At 46.3% G+C, this 19419-nt stretch overlaps 1 protein-coding gene across 1 annotated transcript; it reads right to left on the minus strand.

Annotated features, from left to right (window-relative positions):
• Positions 1-3: 3 nt before the first annotated feature.
• CFAP36 (cilia and flagella associated protein 36) lies at positions 4-9362 on the minus strand. Its single transcript, XM_027693454.1, has 10 exons — positions 9218-9362; positions 5706-5770; positions 4938-5039; positions 4495-4609; positions 3530-3617; positions 2961-3012; positions 2015-2141; positions 1180-1346; positions 632-784; positions 4-279 (listed from the first exon to the last, which is right to left on the minus strand). The coding sequence occupies exons 1-10, from the start codon at positions 9330-9332 to the stop codon at positions 193-195; spliced, it is 1071 nt and encodes a 356-aa protein (XP_027549255.1). The 5' UTR covers positions 9333-9362; the 3' UTR covers positions 4-192.
• Positions 9363-19419: the final 10057 nt, after the last annotated feature.

The raw sequence follows: 19419 nt of genomic DNA on the forward strand, positions 1-19419 counted from the left end.
GGGAATTCCCAGCCCTCTGGAAAAGGAGTGCTCGTGCTGTGTGTCAGTGTCACCAAAATACTGATTTACCAAGGACGGAGCTGCTTGTCTGAGAGTTCTAGAAAGCTAAAGGGTGAGACTGGAAACCAAACCCCTTCACTCAGTGATGATAGAATTTGTTCTGTTCCTGGGGCCTGCAAGGAGCTCTTAAAACTATCGCTTATTAATAACCTCTTCTTTTAGTTTCTCTGCCAGCATCTTCCTCTTCTGGAGCAGCCTCTGCTTCTCTTCTGACACTTCCTAAACAGAGGGAAAACAACAGGCCATGAGCAGCTTCCCTGGCAGGGAACACGGAGCAGAGGGGGAACGGGGCTCCTGCCACCACCCTGCCTTTGCCATTTCATCAGCAAAAACATCCCCGAGGGTTGGGGGAGCCCAACCAGGACACAGACTAAGAGCAAACAGGCATTTAATCCACTCAGTATAAACTGAGATGAATCATCAGGGTTTGGTGGTCCTGAAGCAAACCAATGCCAACTGATCACTGAAACTTCCAGCCAAAAGCTTTTGCAAACCCAGTGAAAATCCTGGAAATGTTTCCTCTCTCCTTCCCCCACCTGCTGTTTGTGACTGAAGTGTGGGAGTGCTTCACCTGTCTGGGTGTCTCCTCCTCTCTCTGCTCGGTGGTTGGGGGTGTTGGTGCCCTGGTTTTGGACTCTTTCTTGGTGGCCAGCAGCAGGTCTCGTTTTTTCTTCAGATATTCCTCACGTTGCTTCAGCTCCTGTTGTTCGGTTTCTGATAAACTCTGGGGGGGGAGGAAAGATTTAAACCAAAATTAAATGTTGGTATCCATGCCCTGTGCAAGAAAAGCACTTACACCCTATTTGCCTCCAAAACTATCAGCTGAGAACAAACCCAAGTTGAGTGTTCAAGCCAGAGCTGTCTCCTAAGCAATTATCATGGCACTGAGGCTGAACCCTCCTCTGAAAGCAGAATCATGAGCTGAACTCTGCTAATTAAACTGGGAATATCAGCAAAAGTGTTTGCACGCTGATTTTAGAAGAAAATTAAACTTAACCCAAAGCAACCTGATTACAAGAACAGAAATAATGCTGTCTTAAGTGTATATTCCACATGCAATCCTGCTCTTGGCCCTGCAGTTCCACGTTTGGGGTTTATTCTTGTTCGTTTTCCACTTACAGGCCCTTTTCCCCCAGCTTTCTGTGCTGTGTTCTCTGAGTGTTTCCCAGGCCTCTTCTTAGTGTCTTCTTTCCCCTTGGCACAAGAGGGCTGGGGTGAGTTTTCAGTTCCTTTTTGTACTGGGCAGGCTGGTTTTAGGTCTTCCTTCGGAGATTTATGAGATCCCTCTAAGGAATTTTACAGAGAAATTGGAAAGAAGAGAAATGAGATGAAAATAACAAATCAGTGTTTCTTTTACTATCCAGAGGTGTCTTCTCATGAAATGGAAAAGTGCCTTAAAAAAGGCACATTTCTCCCCTTTTTTCACAATCCCACCCAAAACCAAAAATGTAACGTTGAAAAGATTAAAATGGGTAACTCAAATCTGAGCCAAAGGCAGGAGGATTCAGTTTGGTGAGCTGTGAATGGCCCTTAACAGCTGAAGGCTGGTTCCTGCAGAAACATTTGCTGTCAAGAACCGGTGTGCAGTTGTAAATTCAATCTGTAAATTCAGTGTATGAAGGGAGAGAGGGCAGAGCTTTTTGAGTGGGGGATTCGGAGTTGCTTGCAGGGAACTTGCTGTTCTTATGGTGGCACAAGCACAGTCAGTTCAAAGATAAAAACTGCTGTTGGGCTCCTCTATTTCTCCTCCACTGGGAGAAGACTTGGAACATCATGGAATACTTAAAGGCCCCGGGTTGGGAGGGATTCCTGCAGGGCCCCCTGTGCTCAGAGCTGGGCTGTTTTACTTACAGCCTGAAAATCTTGACAGGAGTGGGCTCTTGTATAATTTAAACCCCACCTCATGTTGCACACTCAGCATTGCACACACACCCCACACACCCCCTAAAATTACCTGGGGGACATCTGGGAGTTTCTGCAGCACCCTCAGCTCCCTCCGTGGATTCCTTTACTCTGACAGCTCCTCTGGAATTCCCTGGAGAACTGTGGGTGGCATCTGGTGCTCTGAGTTTAGCTTGTGCCTGAAATCAGAAATCAAGGAAATCAAAGCAGGTGTTCCAGCCCCTGGCACTGCACTGGCCACACTAGGAAAGCTCCCAGAAGAACTTCCAGGTAAAACTGTGTCCTTTACCTTACACACAGCCCAGTCCACCCCTTGGAGCAGTTAAGCCAGCTGGGATTTGCCCAGAAAACGTCTACACTGTTCATCAACCATCTAACCCACGCCAGAGCCCCTCAGCAGTCACTAAAATATGGAATTATTTTGTACTAAAACATCCTCCAAACAACAAATGCATCACTGAACACTCTCACTGAACACCATCACCTTCTCTGTCCAGGGGAATTGGGCTGGGCCTCTGCAACCTGGCTCTTTCAGGAAGAACAGTGATATCCCTGGATAAAGCTGCCTGCTTTCCCAGGGCAGGGGGGGCGTTGCCATGACTCCAATCCCCTTTTCCCTGTGGTTGGCTCTGCAGGACACCCAGGGCTGGGCTCCTGGAGGGGGTTTCTGGGTGCTGGGGATTAATTCTGGCACTCCATGAAAACTCTCCTGTCCCTGACGGGATCCTGGAGGTAATTCCTGCAGGATTAGGAATGCTGTCATCCCCAGGCAGCTCCTGCTTTGAAGTCTCTTTGATCCTGACAATATCAGTAATTCCAACGTTCTCTGGGCCTCAAAGGTTGACATCTGCTCCCAGGATTTTAGGATTCGGGGACCGAGGGGGGAATGTGGTTGTCCTGATGGCACACTTGGAGTGATCCAGTCCCAGCCAGGACGGGAATGTCGGGGTATTCCTTAATTCTAACTCCTAACTTACTCAAAAAGGTCAGGTACTCACCTCCTCAGTCCTCTTTCTTTCCTGCTCTAGGTCATATTCTTCCTTGGATTTTCTGTAACACAGAGCACGAGTAAATACTCAAAACTCATCTAGTGTTAGTGATTTTTAGGTAAATTTAGCACTGCTTAAATATTCGAGGACTATTTGGATACGTATATTTATTAGTATCCAAAATATTTCCATGACTTCAGTGAAAACACACTCTTAATAGAAAATAATAACTGGGAGAAGCACACAAACCCCACTGCCCTCTTTCCCCGTGCCAAAATAACTCTGTAGGAATTCCCAGGGCTTTTCTATCCCAGGTTTAAAGACAAGAAGGGAAATATTTCCAGGATGCAGAGGGGAAAGCACCACCATCCAATAAAACCTGGATTTGTTTATATCCCTGTGAACTGGGAGTGGGAGCTTTTGAGGATACAATTTGTTCAGCAGGATTTTGGCAAGAACATTCCTGCCATCAGGAAGATGAAGGGAGTTTCCCGGGAAAGGCTGGAAGAGTCAGGTCCTACAGACCTTTATTTCTTGTTTTAACAAAACACCCAAAGCAGGAGGGATTTGTTTCTCACCTGAGAACCTCCTTGAGGATTTTCATTTCTTCTTGCTCGATCTCACTGAACACATCAGAGCCCTCTGTGAGACACTCAGGCAACACACCTGGAAAAAAATAGGGGAAAGAATTATGGCTTGCTATAAAGAAAGTGATTTTGTGCTTTAATGGGCAGAGAGAAGGAAAAAAAATCCAAAAAAAAAGCAAACACAGGAAAACCACATCCACAAACCCAAAGGCATCTAATCCTTCCTCTCTGTAACTGTTTCCAAAGGGATCCTGGGTGATCCTGGCAGCAAAAAGGCAAAGGTTTCTGCCTATGGAAGTCTGGACATGCCAGGTAAAGCCAAGCTCTGTGCTGTCCATGGCCAACTGAACCACTCCCAAATTTAGCTGTTAGATGGAAGGGGACATTTAAAAACGATTCCCTGAGAAACAGGAGGTGACACTGCAGACAGGGAAGAAAGGAGCGGGGAGGTGAAAATCCTTTCAGGAACATCAGCAGAGCAGCAAAGCCTGGTGTGGATTATCTTCCTTATCTCCTTTTTCAGGTGTGTATTAGCAGGGGGAAGGCTTTAGCTCCTGGTTCCCCTGTGGATTTTTCAGGGTGAAGTGCAGAGTAAGCACAGCAGGCAGTTCAGCAGAATTCAAATTATCTCTATTGGCATGTTGGAGGAACTCATTGCTCCAACACTCACAATTGTCACCAAAATTCCATAACCAACAACTCAGTCGAGTCTCACAGAGAAACTCAGACAAGCAGAAGTGAAAAATGTGTTAAGTTTACAAACACAGGCAGCTGGCACTGGGAATGCAAGCCAAGGAGTGAGTCTTGAAATCCCAGTCCCAGTAACACCAACTGAATGTTTCCCAGTGACCTGAGCTGGGACAGAACCAGAATTCCACACTCGTTTTGAATGGATTAAACAGCCCCCAAAAGAGCTCTGAAACCCTGAAGGGACCCCCCCCTTCACCCCTTCCTACCATTCCTCTCTTTGATGATCCGAATGGCTTGCAGTTGCATTTCAATGTTTTTCTGCACCATCATTTTTTTAAATAGCCTAAAATCCTCTGCTGCCAGCACCGTCTGCAGGATGGCCTGGGGGAGGAAAACACACCAAAATCAGACCCTGCAGAGTTTAATATTTCATTCTCCTACCTGTCTGTTTTTCCAGACATCCAGTAATAGTCAGGAAAAGAATTTGGTGAGTTATGCCTTTGGATGAACACGTCTGCAATAATATTATGACAAAGCTGGGTTTCCCAGGGTAAGTTTGCAGCTGTAAGTCGTTTGAAAGTTACAGTTTTAACAAGAAAGCTTTTCCAAGCTCCCTCTCCCCCCTGCTCTACTAGTGAAAAAAACCCCTAAGAATTAAATCTAAATCACAAAGCTGAGAATGAATTATTTGCTTGAGGAAGGCAAATACCTGTGAGGTGTGAGTCTTTGCAAGCGGGGACGAAAAAGCCTCTTGAAACTTCTCCTCGTTGATTCCAACCTCCTTGAGATAATCCTCTAGTAACCTCTCCACCTGCAAGAAAGGACAGGCCTCACTCTCTCAGGTTTTTCCCTAAGAACCACGTGGATTTTTTTTCATCCCTGCACGTTCTTTTCTGCTGGGGTGCTTTTCAAACTCACAGGAGAATCATTACAACAATCATTACAATCATTTTTTCTGATGGATGCTGGCTCGTATTCATCCAACTGATGCTTTTTAACATTGAGCATTCCCAGGTCTCGTTACAGAAAGAGTGTTTTGGAAATCTGCATGCCTTGGTTTAGAGGTATTTAAGCTCTCTCTGACAACTGAAATTTAAGTCAGAAGATTTCCCAGGCTCCCCAGTGAACAAGATACAAGTTGTGTGTGTTCTCAGACTTCTTTGTCATTTTAACTTGACAGAAAATAACATTACCAAGCTTAGAAATACAGTCTTGAAGGCAGTGGATATGTTAATTTTAATTAAAAAGGTAGCACAGACTAAGATATGAGTGTGTCACAGTCTCTTTTCTACCTATCTGGTGTCTAAGCATGAAAGCACAAAGGACAACTAGAGCTCAATGGATTTCTAAATAACAAGCAATGTTAGGAAACTCTAAATAACAAAGATAACCCAATGAGAAGTTCAGCTAAACGCTAATTTAACATTTTAAATTGGTTTTCTCAGAAATTTTCCCCCCAACAGTGAATGATGCTCACCAGAGCTTGGTACTCCTGATAAATCTCTGTGTAAGACAACTTGCTCTCTTCTTCATCATCAAAAACTGGGGGGGGAGGGAGGAAGAAACATTTTCCAGTCAGTGAACACAGGCCACAAATTAACTGATGCCTTAAACAGAGACATTAACCTTTACAAGGGAATATATTCAACATGTTTAATCACATGAAAATATGATTAATGATTTATTATAGTCATGTGTTTCTTCCCCACACTCAGGGCAAGCGTGTGCTTTTGGTAATTTAATGCAATTAAGTGTCATGATTTAATATTGGGGAAATGTATCTTCCTAATATGAGGACTGAGCAGATACATTCACTAAAAATTAAGATTTAATAGAGGAACTACCACAGGAACCTGTGCAGGGGTGTTCCAAGGTGGCAGATGACACACAGAGCAGGGAGTTTCTCCATCTATTTACATGGAGGATTAATTAATTAATGACTTAAACCGAGTTTTTTTTAAATGTCAAGTCTTTTAGCCAAGGTGCTGCAGGAAAATGAGCCCCTGCCTGCACAAAACCAGGCAAACCCAAAGAGGAAATGTGGTGAAGTTCTGTTTTAATCTTGTTTGCATAAACCCATATCAGGAACTCCCGAGTGGAACTATCACGATCTCCGCGCTGCAGAGGAGGTGGAAGGAGCAGAATGCCAGGGAACCTGAAATCTAAGGGTTTTTGAGGGGGTTAATTTACATTTTTTTCATGTACAAGGAAGAGAGGTAATGTAAAACCTGGCAATTAAAGCAGAGGCTTAGAAACAAGGCTGCCTCAATCCCCTCCAGGATTAGCCGCTCCGTGTCCGACAAGCCACTTCCCGGGAGCATCCTTTGAAGTGCTTGGGGGAATACGGGAATTCTGCTGGAACTGGTGGACGAGTGTGGTTTAATCTTCACATGTAGGTGACGTCCCTGATGGGGGTGATGCCCAGGGAATTAGTGTGACCTTCACCCACAGCTGGGGTGACTTTCTGAGCTCCTCCGACGTCCTTGCCCTGAGCCCGGACAGGGTGGCAGTTCCTAAAGCAGGAGGCACTGCCACCACTTCCCAACCCCTCCCAGCAAAATGCAGTGAGAGAAATCCAATCACACACTTCAGGCCTTGTAATAAGCCAAGGAAATTTGCTTTTTTAATCAGAATCTGGAACAGCGACGTCGCTTTTGGTGTTTTTGCACGAGGCGACGATTTTAATGAAGAAATTGAAAAAAATAAAAATCAAATTAATTTAAAATACCTAATAATAAATTCAAATGGTAGGAAAAGTTCTACAAATCTCACTCCCCTGGCAACCACCACATTCCCAAAGCCAAGAGGGTGGAGACATTTGACAGCACCCGTTGCCTCCTGCATCTCCTCCCCCCCTCCGGGGACCCCTCACAGCCCTTTGCAGACCCCGACCTTCACCTCTGGCTCCTCTGTTCCCTTTGTCCTGGGTGACACAGGGCTGGGCTCTGTCCTCAGGCTCAGGACACGCTGGGATGAAGTCCAGTGCCACGTGCAGGGAGCTGCAGTCAGCATCTCCTCCCGGCTAAGTGGCATTAGGAGCGGCTTGGAACGGAGACCTTGGATTTCATTGAGTCAGGGCTCCTAAATCACACAGTCATTGTTCCTTTAGGGCTTTGGCACAGAGCCTTTGGGTTGCCCAACAGCAACAAAGATCTGAAGAACCACCCTGTCATGATATCCCAGGAGACAAGCTCACCATTTTCCTGGTAAAACTGAAAATCCTGCCTAGGACCCCTCAAACGGGAGGAGCTCAAAGTCAAGTTTGGCTTGACAAGGTGGTTCTGTGCTTTGAGGGAGTCCCAGGCCACAAGGGCTGTTTATTCCTTTTGTACCTTTATCTGCTGGTGCTCACAACTATTACCAAATTTATGCCCAGATGATGTTTCAATGAGCACCTTGGAACATCTGAGTAAAACTAGAAAGCCTTCTTGCCCTAAATACACATCCATCGATTCAAGTGCAGTTCCACATCAAAGGAAATTAGTGCAGCCGTGAGAAATTAAGGGAGAGGGAAAGCAAACAGCCATGAACAGACAGAAAACCATTATGGTCATTTACAAAGTGAAGTGCAAGGACCCAGCCCAAGCAACTACAGTGCCAAAATCAATTCCTTACACACCAACTTGCCAAAATTCACATGGTATTTTTGAGCAATCACAAATTATTGTCAGTTGATGAAAACGTTGCTAATTTGCTCGTCCAGCCCAAAGACTGAATGTTTTGGCACCGTGAAGAACTGTGCCCTGACAAAGGATGTGGGTGCAAGGGCAGCAAACGGGATCAGCCCAGCAGAAGGACCCATCCCAGCCCTGGAAAATTACAGCGGGCCCACAATCTTCTTACTGCCTGCAAATTCCCCTCAACCTTCTAAAGAGAGATCATCGCTCCCGAGAGGGATAAATCAATTCCCTGGACACCTAAACCTACACCCTTTGCATGATACTGCAGTGCCTCGCCAAGTTTAGGCAGACTTCCCAGGAGAATGCTTCCAGGCTGGATTTCCCTATCCCTTCCCGCCTCCAGCAGCTTTCCCTCCCTCATTTCCTGGTATAGCAGGGCAAGGTGTAGGGCCCCACCATGATCATGCCTCAGGTAAAGCTTGGGAGGAGGAGAAATTATTCCAGGTAACTGAGAAGCGATTTTTGTCAATAATGGCAAAGGAAAGCTTCCTTTGGTTTCCAAAGGGTTTAGGCACTGCTTTCAGACTTGCCCAAATTGTCTTTATTTTGGTACCATGAGGCTCCAGGTGTTCTCTGGCAGCAGGAATTGCTCTGTGAGCAGCAGAAGTGACTTAGCCAAATCTCTACATCAGGAAGTGTTTCCTCCTTCCCTCACTACAGACACACCCGTACAGGTCTCCCCGGGCTACAGGGTGATCCCAGGTCCCCCTCACAGCCCGTACTTCCACTTTTCCAGGCTGTTCCCCAAGTTCTTCCTTGATTCTCCTCTGTTCCTTCTCGAGGAAGAAAAGCAGGTTTAACTGGATTTGCTTCCGAGCTAAACTCATGCACAGGGCAAACTACAGCACACGACTGGTACCCACTGATTTTTAGTGCTATCATTTCTGGGAGGTACCGATTTAGGGCTTCTCACCTCTTAACTGACAACGTTCACATCATTGCAGGAACTTAACTCTGGGCCTTCTCCTCCTCTGTCCCACTGGCCGGGCGGCGCTTTCGGCTGTCCCGCCCGGTTTCCCACGGCAAACCCGCGGCTCTGGCAAAGCCTGGGCGGCCGAGCGGGGCGCCGCGCTCGCCCGGTGTCAGCCGTAAGCTCCCGCCGTAATCCCAGGGCGAGCTAATGGATGCGAGTCCCGGCACGGGGGGCTGGCTCGGGGGCCGGCGCGGGCCCCGGGAGCGCCCGGCGGGGGCCGCGCCCCGTCCCCGCACAGCCCCGGGCACCGCGGAGCGGGGACAGCGCGGAGCGGGGACAGAGCCCGCGGCGCCATCGGGGACCCGCCCGGCCCGGCCCGCCCGGCGCGGCGCTCACCCTCGCAGTTGTGCTCCATGAACTCCAGGATGGGGATGGACCAGGCGGGCCCCCGCAGGAACCCGGCGATGGTGTCCACCACCCACTCCACGTCGTCCTCCTCCTCGGCCGCCATGGCCGGCGGCGCGGCCGCGATGGCCACCGGCGTCACGGGGCGGGACCGCCCGCACCGGGGCCGCCCTCGCGGCATTCCCGGCGATCCGCCCGCCGGGAAGGAGGCCCGGCAGCCTCGCTCGGCACGGCGGGCTTACCTGGCGCAGGTGGGCGCTGGGTCTGCGCGGCAGCAGGAGGGGTGGGCACCGGGGGATAGGTGGGCTGGCGGCAGCCGGGAGCATCTCCCGCGGCATCATCCCGCTCCATCATCCCGCGGCATCATCCCGCTCCATCATCCCGCTCCGTCATCCCGCTCCATCGTCCCGCTCCGTCATCCCGCTCCATCAATCGTCCCCCGGCACCCCGCAGCACTGGAACAGAAGAAATTAGTGACAGCAGTGCTCGGCGCTCCCCAAAGCCCGAGGGTACCTGCCCAGGGCAGGGTCACCCAGCACGGGAACAGGTTGCTCAGCCAGGCTGCGGCTTCCCTGTGTTTGGGGATAACCGGGATACGATGGGACATGAGAGACTCCCAGCTGTTGTAATGCCTCTGTCACAGTGTCACAGCACAGTCGAGGCTGGGCTTATGTATTCAATTTTTATAAGGATGATCCCGGGTGATGGAAAATGCCCCTTATCCCCAATTTTATCGTGCCCAGTGTGCAGCAAACGATACCTCGTGTGTGCCTTGCTGGCTGTTGTACCTGGTGCTCTAATTCTAATTAATTGGTCCTTCGTGGGAACAGGGATAATTTGTAACCCGGTAATATTATAAATACCCTACAGTGAAAGAATTGGGAGATGATTTACAAGGCAACAGGTAAGAAGGTTTACATTAACACTCCGTTATTGGGGGGGTTTGTAGGGCTGCTGGTTGTGGCACATTTCTCCACTAAAATGAAGGTTATTTCTCTCACTGTCCTCGCCCGTTACACTGCTCAGGGACTGGGAAGGTTTTCCCAATATTGACATTTATTTCCCTCCTAATGCTGGACGAATGGTGCTTTACTGGTGTGTCACTGGTAAGTGAAAAACCTCCAAAATAACCAAAACTCTTTGAAATCTCCTCGTCCTTTTTAAGAGATGTTCATGGCCATTTTATCCCCTCACAGGGAACTGCCCAGTGTTGTCACGTTCTGCCCTTTGTTGGCAGGGCAAACACTGGAGCTGTGGCTGTTCATAACACAAGAGATGAAGCAGGAAATGATCCCTGTCTGAGTCACAGAGGAATTATTGCTTATTTTTCTGTTTTCTGTGGACAAGTTGCTATTTCAGACACTTTGACACATTCTTGGGTCATTGCTTTATACATACATATATAAATATATTTAAAAATATAAATACTGATGGGTAAATATTGTCAAGGCCTTTCCAATCTCTGCATTCCACTTAATTCTTTACGTCAGTGCCCAGCTCTCTTCACTCCAGTGGGTTCCACTCATATGCACAATAATAAGGGAGTCTGAAATGCCAAAATCTTGGGAATATCTCATTTCTTAGTGGTGAACGTCACTGTTGATCCATTGCTGCGTTTCTAAATTTATTTATCTATTTATAAACAAAAAAAGAGGCAAAAAAAGTGAGCAGATGAGCTCTCAGCTGTTGGCAAAGCAATAGTTTTTACACTACCTTTAATTTCTTCCAGGTGAATAATTTTGCAGATGTTTGAGTAGTTTAAAGTATACTGGCAAATAGTTAAGCAGTCTTATTGTTAATTACTCTTTTGTTTAGGCTTTAATTCTTCCATCCACCTGTTTTGTAATTGCCTTACAACTGCAACAGCTATAAATATTTTCGCCTTAGTAAACCTGATACAACTTTTCCAGTTTGTTTTTATAAATTTTCATTTGGGAGGTTGTTTTTTTTTTAGGGAGTAAGTCTACCTTTGAAAGGAAATTCTAGAATTGTGGTGTGAGTCTGACCTCAAAGAGAACCCCGAGCTCAAGTTTCTGGAAACCTGTGGAGCAAAGGCCTTTTTCTTCAGTTCAACAGGCAGAGCTAAACGTGACTTTTGCGTGAAAGGTCACAAGTTAAAACACTGCTTGGTTTGGGTTTGTTGGCAATTATTATTGATGAGGGTTTTTTTGATTAAATATGTTATATTTCCTGTGCTTTAGTCAAAGCTCAAACAGAAGAGAAATGCAAACACGAAGAAGTGCTTGAAGTCAAGCAGCGAATCCTGAGTTCTCCTCATTTTCCTGCCCTCAGGGACACTGAGCTCCTGCAGGAACTTGTGAAGCTCTTCCTATTTAGGTCATTTTCTTTCCTTTTATAAGGCTTATCTTCTCCCTTGGCACTGGGAGGTTTTACACAAATGTAAGGCTGTTTCCCTAGAATCCCCTCTGCCTGAGAGGCCATTCCTGATGTAATTATCTAACAATGAGCACATGCCACTGCTTTTCATGTAATAATGATTCTTAGCTAAATTATCTCATCTTAAAAGCATCTCCAGTGTCCAACATCTAAAGCTTTCACTTTATGACTTGTGGAAATAAGAGATACTAAAACTACAAGAACACTTATTTCTTCCCTCTTTTATGTTTGTTTTTTTCATTTCTATACTTGCCATTTTAACCATGCACGTTTCATCCACACATTTATCCAAAAGTCTATCCATAAATTTGATTTCTTCTATTTTCCTGAAGCAAATTTTGCTCTTCATTTACCAACAATAGGATTTATTCCCATATATACATTCCCATATATACGTGTATATTTTCCATGGGGATTTTCTCCATACATTAACCAAGTATTTTAGCAGTATTTGAGTAATTGTTGCAGTGCTTTCACCATTATTTTTCCTGGGCTGTCTGCCCCTCTTGAATTCTAAAAAGCCTTGAAATGATGTGGATTTTTCTGTGCTGCTTCAGTTGTTATTGATGGAAGATGAACCAGGGCAAGGTGAAGGCCGTGGTTTGATTTGAAGCCTGTGAGCTTTGTTACTCTAATCCCTTCTGGCACCGGGTTCTCCAGCCGTGAGCAGGTTAAAAAGGGAAAAGGAAAAGGGAAAAGGAAAAGCTCTGTGACCTTTATTTGGAAGTGGGGAATTCCACTGAACCAGGAAAAGCTCTCACACCCTTACTGACACCATTTCGCACTCCACAGATGCAGCTTTTCCTGGTTCAGTGGAATTCCCCACTTCCAAATAAAGGTCACAGAGCTTTTCCTTTTTCCTTTTCCTTTTATTCAGGCACCAGAACAGATCTGAAGGCTGCCCAGCCTTGGGGTTTCCTTGCCTGCCCAGTGCAAGGGGGAATTAATTAGTTTGGGACATGAGGTTGGTTGGAGTCTTTTGGTGTCACTGCAGGGCTTGGCTTTCAACAAGGCATTTACAGACAAAAGTGCTGCTTCTGGGGGCTCTGTGGAAGGACTGAAGTAGAGTTTGCATTTCTGAGTTTTATTATCCACATGTTTCAGTTGCCCCCAAGAACTTTGGGTAATTGCAATGTATTCTTGGTTATAAAAGCCAGAAAAAAAAACAAAACAAAAAACCCAAAAAGACACAGAAACTGTGCTTTCTGCTGCAGAAACAGAGAAATCAACGGGATGGACAAGAAAGAAATCCTTCCATGGAGATACAGATGGAAGTGGTTTGTACAGACCACGTCTGTCCTGTTCCGTGGCTTTCAGATGATAGAACCTGGAGCACGTGGGATACCGGGATAATTATGCAAATTAGGTGAGCAGATTACACCCAATAGAGAGCAGAACTCCATCCCATTTTCCAGTGTGTGGTATCTGTCACATCCCAGGTGCAGAAGAGGTTCCGTGCTCACCGTTGGGATGAAGCCACGTGTTCGGGGTGACTTGTTTTGGGATCTGAGCACAGCCCACGAATTCCAAACTCCTCACACCACCCCACCAGCCCATCCCTGGTGCAATTGGCCTCCCAACAGCTTTCAGGTGAGGGGCACGGGGCAATAAGGGATTTGCCACCACAGCCAGCACTGGGAAGAGTGAAGGTGCTGTGTCGTGCTGCTGCTTCACTCCTGCTCTGCTATTTTTTATTTTCTGCCCGTGACCACAGGAAGGCACAAAAAACAGAGGTGGGAGATGCAGCTGGAGCTTTTCCCAGCTTTATAAACAGGTTAAATGATAACAGCACTAGCAGGGCTGTTCCTGTTCCTACTTGGAGGGCACGCTGGGTGTAGGATTCCAGTGCCTGCATGGTTTTCATTAAGCTCTGGGTAATTTTTTGTAGCAGATTTTGTATGAAAGCACCATGAGTTATTTATTATGTAGTTTGTATTTGCGGACTTTGGGATTTTTTTACTCGTGCTTTAATGTTATGATTAAAAAAAAAAAACAACCAACCCAAAACAGTTCTAGCAGTTTGGCAACTCTGCTTTCATGGAATGTTCATCATCAGGTGACGTAACTGTGGTGATTTCGTGCCTGTACCATGGATTACCTCACAGCAGAACTCAAAGCTGGGGGCTGTGCTCTCCTTGCAGAGGACTTATTTCACCCTCTGCGTGTCTTGCTGGTGCTTTTTTTAACCTTGTAAAAGTTCCCAAGTGTGGCAAGTGTATAAAACTCGTGAATGCTCCTTCCCAAGGTGTGAACGAGTTAGAGTTTGTAGGGAACACCCACGGAGAGTGAGGTGAGATGAGGAGCAGAAAAACCAGGGACTTCACATTAGTATGACAATGGAAGGCAGGGAGGGGAAAGGTACCTGTGCACAAAGCTTTTGCTGTGGCCTTTTCTCTCTTAGTCCCAGCTCTGTTTTCTCCAGAGGCACAGACTGGAACCCACCCAGCTTTCAGCTGGAGGGGGCAGGAGTCAGCCAGGGGCTCTTGTTTTCCACAGCCTGCAGGGACAAAGGCTGAATGGAGAGTCTTTGAGATAAACTTGTCAGACCAGGTTTATCGCTCCTCGCCTCTTTATTGTTGCTGGTTTGGGCTTTGGGAGGTTTTATTGTCTTGGGGTTAGTTTTTTTCAGGAGTGGGGTGGCGCGTTGTTGATGTTTTCTTAGCCGGTTCCTGATCCTGGTTCCTCAGAGCTCGGGATCTGTTGGGAAGGGGTTTGCCACGATGTCTCCCTGCGAGGTTTGATGGAGTTCTGCTGGTTTGCATATGCTCCCAGGCTCGCGGGGTGAAGCTAATCCATGCTTTTGCACTCTTGGCAGCAGTCCTGGCAGGACTGTGGGCCATGAGGAGAGCTGGATGGAGGACAAGGGTTGGGGGGAGGTTAGAAATTGCATTTGAGACTCTGCTGGGAGTTCTAATACCGGTAATGTGTTCACTGTGATAAAGCAGGGAAAGTGCTTGTTTGGGAAATCTGACAAGAGACCAGCAAGATCCATTTTGGTGCTGGGGATCAGAGGGCTCCTTCCTGACACTTCACTTGGCTGGACAGGCTTAGCTTACTATTCTACAGCAAACAACAAAGCAGCTCTGCATTGTGGTGCCAGAGCAGTAACAGAGCACTTCCTGTACTTGAAATTCAATTTTACATCCCCTGCAGAAATACACATGGTTTCCAGTGAAATAAATAGGGTTTAGCATGTTTGGTATTAATATTACTGGCTCCTTGCTGTTTGTGTGCGTTTTTGAGCCAGAATGCTTTTGTATGAGAAAAATATGGCCTGAAAGCTTTAGTACAGATGAAATGCAGCACTTTTGACTCCGAAAATGCCTCCCAAAGGCCTCCTGTGGAGCTCTGTGCTGTGCACTAATCTGTACTAGGATGGAACTGACCCTCACCAAGTGTTTAGCTCCCTGCTGCACAGCCTGGTGAACACTTTCTGCGGCAGGATTTTCAGCTGTGAATCCAGGATGCCAGAGGGGATAAGGGATGGGAAAGAGAAGCGCTTCCAGAGTGGCAGACTCTGAAGCCGAGCCAGCGTGAAAGAATGGGATAAGTCAGTCACTGAGCAAGAGGTACCAGTGAATCCTGTGAATCCAGTGAAGAATGGGATAAGTCAGTCACTGAGCAAGAGGTACCAGTGAATCCCGAAGCCTGTGGTGGTGGGGTTTTGTGCCAGGCCTTCACTGCTCCCCACAGAACACTCCAGTGAGGAGGGCTGACACTGACAGCTCAGGACAGGCTGCTCAGAAAGGTCAGTGACAGTTTGTGACAGGCTGAGCGATGCTGTGGTTGGTTGGGAGCAGGGGATACCTGGGGCAGGGATTCTTTATTTTAAGGTGCACAGTGAGTCTGTACCGTGAAGGGTGATGCTGGTGGCACACAGGATAAACACCAACAAGCCCAGGTCTGGACCTTTGGGTGTGCACAGGGGCTGAGAGCTTTGCTCTCAGGGCCCACTCCAGCCCCTGCTGCTCCCCAGGGCTCAGCCAGGCTCTTGCATAGGGCTCTTGGAGCCTAAAGCCAGCACAGAGGACACCGGGGCTCTGATGGGCACAGCAGGTCCCAGAGCAAACTGCCCAGGGCTGCTGAGGAGGCAGGTTGGGTGGAGAAGCACCTGGGGGGCTGCAAAGCAAAGCCCAGCTTGGAGGGATCCATACCAAAGTCAGTCCCAACCCACCAAGCCCTCAAATCCCTTGGCACCAGAAGCAGATGTGTGATCTTGTGCCAGTCGTGCATCGTCGGGGTTTGGATCCTTTCAAGGAGCAGTAACTGAGCTCGGTGCCCTTAATTTGTTCCAGTCCCCTGTGTGGGCACACCCTGCAACAGCAGCAGCTCTTCATTTTCAAATCAGCACTTCTCTGACCAGATTTTATACACAACACTCTCAAAACTCCTCGTGTGCTGTTCCTCTTGTATTTTTTCCACGTCAGAAAGCTTGTTTTAATCCTTTTTCTCCTTTTCTCCTAATAATACATCTTATTATTTCCTAACTCCTTCTTACCTGCCAAAATTTCCGATTTTTTTTTTCCCTCCATTCTCATCTTCTGGATCAAAGCGTTTTTATGTTGCTCTGTACCACAGATCAGCACTGTTATTTTTGCTGAAGATTTGGTGGATTTTAGTCACACAGTTTGAGGCAGAGCCAAGATTACAGAGAGGTTTGGGAGCAGCGAGGCTCGTGTGTATCCACATCAGCCCGTGTGCAAATTTCCGGGGCTTTATTTGTACATTAAAGCAGTAAGTTTAATTCACTTTGTAGCTGAGCAGTCACCCTCAAGCTTTCTATAAACACAAATCCTCACGGGGGCACTCTTGGTTCAAGCACAGAGCAGAGGAGGTGCAGTTTCATCTGGAGTTTTCCTTTGTAGTGCACTGACAAAAAAAAAAAGCCTAAGGAGCTCCCAGGATGACTTTCAAGTCACGGTTAAAAATAAGCTAAAATAAGTGTTACATAAGGTAAAGGAGCTTCAATTCTACGATTCTGTTATGAAGTAAATCTAGTTATATAATGACTGAACTTCGACTTTCACTTCAAATAGGGTCACACTAGGAATGAAGGCTTAATATTGAGAAATGGTATTTAGCTGACTTTATCAATATTTTTCTTGTTTCTCCTGCAACTGCTATTTTTTTGTGTGTGTAAAAGCAGGGGGGAAATAAAGTGTCACTGTATGTGATGTTGTGGATTTCCTATGATACATAACCCATAGTGACAGGGAAAACCATGATACTTATGGGAAGGATTTATTTGGGAATTTAGAGGGAGCTTCCTGCTTGGTGTCCATTTCCCAAACCCATGATAATTGAACCGAAATTATTTCTAACCCTCTGTGCTGTCAAGCTTCTTTTCCTGTCTCTTGAACAGCTGGATTTCTCTTTGTTATTGCTATTAACAAACACTGGGAGAATTATTAGCTCTTCAAAGAGCAGGCATATAAATATGACAATGCTATCATAAGACAGCTCCAGAAAAATGGCATTAAACCCCTCTTTTTGCCTTTTTTTTTTTTTTGTCTTGCTGCGAGAGCATTTAGTGGGCAAAACTGAACCGTGCCACGGGCCCTCGGGTGAGACATTCCTTGGAAGAAACAAGCCTTGTGTTGTTCCCAGGAAGGATTAGCGGTCCCTAAATGCCTGAGCCGTTTCTTAAGCGCGGTAGCCGTGACAAAGGACACTCCAGAACTCCTGAGGCTTCGGTGTTGCAGCTCCCACTGACAGAAGCAGCCAAAGCAAGAAGCAGGCAGGGCGGGAGAAGTGAGCTCGGAGCAGCTCTGAAGTCAAGTCAATCCGAATCCCTCTTTCCTCCCGGGAGAGAAGGATCAGCTCGGAAACGTTGACAAAAATCCTCCCGAGCTGCGGGCGGGTCACTGATCTCTGAGTGCAGGTAGGGCTGGGCTGGGTGAAGGCTCCGGGGCTCAGAGGTGGATAATCTGAGTGGGAGGTGACTCGTGGGCCGTTCCCACGATTAGTGCCCGAGCCCCGTGCAGCAGCCCCTGCTTTCCTGCCAGCTGCTGCTCCACAGGCAGGGTGGCAGCTCCAGCTCCAGCAGGGATCTCCTGGCAGGCAGGAGACCTCGCCGTGCTTTGGGATACTGATTATTATTACTGCCAACACCCCTCTTGGGCGACTGTCAGCCTGGACTATAGCACCAAATTGGCTGTCCTCGTTTGCTAATTAATTTTGTTTGTAAAATACTCCTCCGAGGGAGAGGGAATAAATGTTACCATTAAGGGCTTAAATAGGCTTTCAGATGAAATGCCATAACCAGCTGCAGGTCGGCAACAAACCATTCTTTGTTAAGGTGTTTTCCTTTTGCAGAGATACAGCCTGAACAAGCTGAATAATCTCATCCTTTTAAGGCAGACCGTTAAGGTGGACTAATTCTGGGATCAAAAATATCTCATGGGTCATAGTAGCAGAAAGGAAGAGATTCTGAACTGTTCATTATTTTAGTGTAACACTTTCTGAAAAACTGTGTGAAAAGGGCTGCGATGTTCTACTTACTTTGTATATTTTATACATTTTGACCTATATTTAAAAGTAATAACCTTAAGCAAAATGAAACCCTTTCTGACCCACAGAAAAAAAACCATCACGCTGAAATCAAGACTGACACACACAGAAATCAGAATTTTAATCTTACCCAGGTTATTAAAAAAAAAATATCAAAGGAGTCATAAACTCCTTTGGGTTGGAAAAGACCTTTAAGATCGAGTCCAACCATTAACCCAGCACTGAAACCACGTCCCCAAGTGTCACATTTACGTGTCTTAAATCCCTCTGGGGCCGGTGACTCCACCACTTCCCTGGGCAGCCTGTTTTCAGTAATAATTTAAGCAGCTTGTTGATTAATATGATCATTAAAATATCAGTAGTGTACGAAATTGCTTCACAATAGATTAAAAAAAACCCACCCAACCAACCAATTGACATCTCAGTATAAGAGATATATAAAGGTATATATAGAGGTATATAAAGCTGGCAAGAAGAGTCCACCCAAGGGAGATGTTCAGACACTGCAAAGGAGGAGGCAGGAAATAAGCTGTTGATGGCAGTGGCTCGGAAAAGCCTGAATTAAACGGCCTGAAGTGTCACTGGAGGTTTTAGCAGAAAAAAAGAATTAGCTGGCATAGAAAAACATTTGAATGATGCATCTGAAAGCCTGGCAGGTTTGGGTAAAAAAAATGGCTTATTTTCCAGGGAGGAACAGCATTAGGTAAGAATTTCAATTTTGTGTTAATCTCCAGTTAAATTGACACTTAAAGTGATGCCACAGCGAGTTGAACCCTCTGGACTCAGAGCAAACAAAGGGGTCTTAGAGTTAACAGTGGCCTCTGAAAGAGGTGTGACTGAGGAGGCTGTTCCCAGCTTTAGGCGACTCATGATCCACACTCTTGCAAGAAGCTTCTTCAGGAATCCCATCTAATAAGTGTAATTATCTTTTTTTTTTTACCTGGCATTAGTTATTTCTTCATTACCTTTATTTTTTTCTATTAATTAGTTAAAATATTTTTATATCACTCTTTTTGATGTGATGCTGTAAAAGCATAACTTGTGTTTTCTTGTTCCACAAGCTTGTCAAAAGATTTTCCCGAAGGGCAAAATAAGGGATATCTTAAAAGCTTTTAATTGTTTCACTAGTATTTCATAGGGAGAAAAGCTGTTTTCAGACGTAAATAATTTGCCAGATAACCAGGGGTAAAATCAGACATGGAAATGGATAGGATAATGGATAGGATAATCCTGAGCTCAGAGGTTTGAACAGAAGTTGTTCTACTGCAATTATGTTTTTAGTGCTG

Source organism: Neopelma chrysocephalum, unplaced genomic scaffold (assembly GCF_003984885.1).
Source record: "Neopelma chrysocephalum unplaced genomic scaffold, ASM398488v2 Primary Assembly neopelma1_91, whole genome shotgun sequence".
NCBI lineage: Eukaryota > Metazoa > Chordata > Aves > Passeriformes > Pipridae > Neopelma > Neopelma chrysocephalum.